General features: G+C 47.2%; 1 protein-coding gene across 1 annotated transcript; it reads right to left on the reverse strand.

The window, feature by feature from the left end:
- Window positions 1-38: 38 nt before the first annotated feature.
- Window positions 39-657, reverse strand: LOC119593939. The gene has a single exon (XM_037942958.1). It carries the CDS (start codon window positions 603-605, stop codon window positions 180-182), a length of 426 nt encoding a protein of 141 aa, XP_037798886.1. The 5' UTR covers window positions 606-657; the 3' UTR covers window positions 39-179.
- Between the last annotated feature and the right edge of the window lie 660 nt (window positions 658-1,317).

Consider the following 1,317-nt stretch of genomic DNA (forward strand, 5'->3'; position numbering starts at 1 on the left):
AATTAGAGGTAGGAAGAGGAAGAGAAGTTATAGGGTCACTAAATGATTATATTTAATGGTGTTTTGTTTAACACTTAGACATTGCAATAAATAAGTAAATCATAAGATGTAAGATAAATATGATATAAATAGCTGTTAATAAATATGCTCATGAGATTCAGTAAACCGATGTCTAATGACTATCGGGCCGAGACAGTGACGGCGGAGGAGCTGACGAGGTCGTTTCCCTTGAACAGTTTGCAGGTGTAAGTCCCAGCGTTGTTGGTGCCGATGAAGTTGTGGAAGACGAGGTACGAGTGAGGCACGTGGGTGCCGCTGCCCAGAGAAAAGACGCCCACATTGCTATTCCACGAGGGAATTGGTGCTTGAGAGTCGTGCCACTCCAGTCTGTAGTGGTGCAGGTCGTCCGTGGTGGACACGTGTGCCCTGCAGTACACGAAGACGTCGGCCATGGCTGCAATGGCGACTTGGGTGCCGTTGACAATGACTGCCTGATCCGAGGACGTGGAGTCCACAGGCAGCGAGCAAGACAGCGAGGCCAGGAACACCAGGACTGCGCAGCTCAGGAACGTGACACTCGTCTTCAGTTGGCTGTGGCTCGCCATGGCTGCTGCGTTTGCTAGGGATGAGGAGCAAGTGTTGTTTGTAGCTTGTGGTGCGAAGACCAGTGGAGTTGTGAGCAGAAGCGCCAGCGCCGACCTTATATAACCATTCCCTTCGATTTTATATGACGTGTGGCTATGGGCATCTACGTCACGGGTATCCTGTGAACGTTCTTGGAAAATGGTAATAGTGTTATCGGTCGGGGGCGTGTACCGTGTTCCGTCTGTCCGTCTGGCGGGATTCTTATCACGCCTCCGATCACTTGCTTCCAACATGCTTGCAACTGTACTTAATCAAACCAGTGAAAAAGTTTGAAACTGAAGGCATGTTAGAGTTAGGAAAAACAACGCAGAAGACATCTTTTACCTGTTACCTCTTATACCATTGCCATTCGTTGGAGTTACGTTAATCCCCATACCATAACATCCTCAATATTTCGTACAGAGAGCGCTGACGAACATACATTTTGTCAAAACGATCGACGCCTTGGTCGAATTTCGGCCTCAGGGAAGTCCAACAGAGAAGTTCTGTCCTGCCCCACGCAGCACGAAAATGCGCCTCCTGAAGTGTCTGACCTCAATGTTCTGCAGGTGATGCTCTAAACATGTATCACTATTTTAGCTATTACAGTTGGGAGACTTTATTTGTAACATCATTATTAGCATTGCAAATGCCGTGACTCACTTACCAAAATAATTGTTAATATCAGTCACT

This window comes from Penaeus monodon, chromosome 33, assembly GCF_015228065.2.
Source record: "Penaeus monodon isolate SGIC_2016 chromosome 33, NSTDA_Pmon_1, whole genome shotgun sequence".
In the NCBI taxonomy this organism is placed as follows: Eukaryota; Metazoa; Arthropoda; class Malacostraca; order Decapoda; family Penaeidae; genus Penaeus; species Penaeus monodon.

Bases quoted from the DNA above. Each gene is read 5' to 3' on its own strand.
- LOC119593939 (XM_037942958.1), bottom strand. From the start codon at position 605: ATGGCGAGCCACAGCCAACTGAAGACGAGTGTCACGTTCCTGAGCTGC.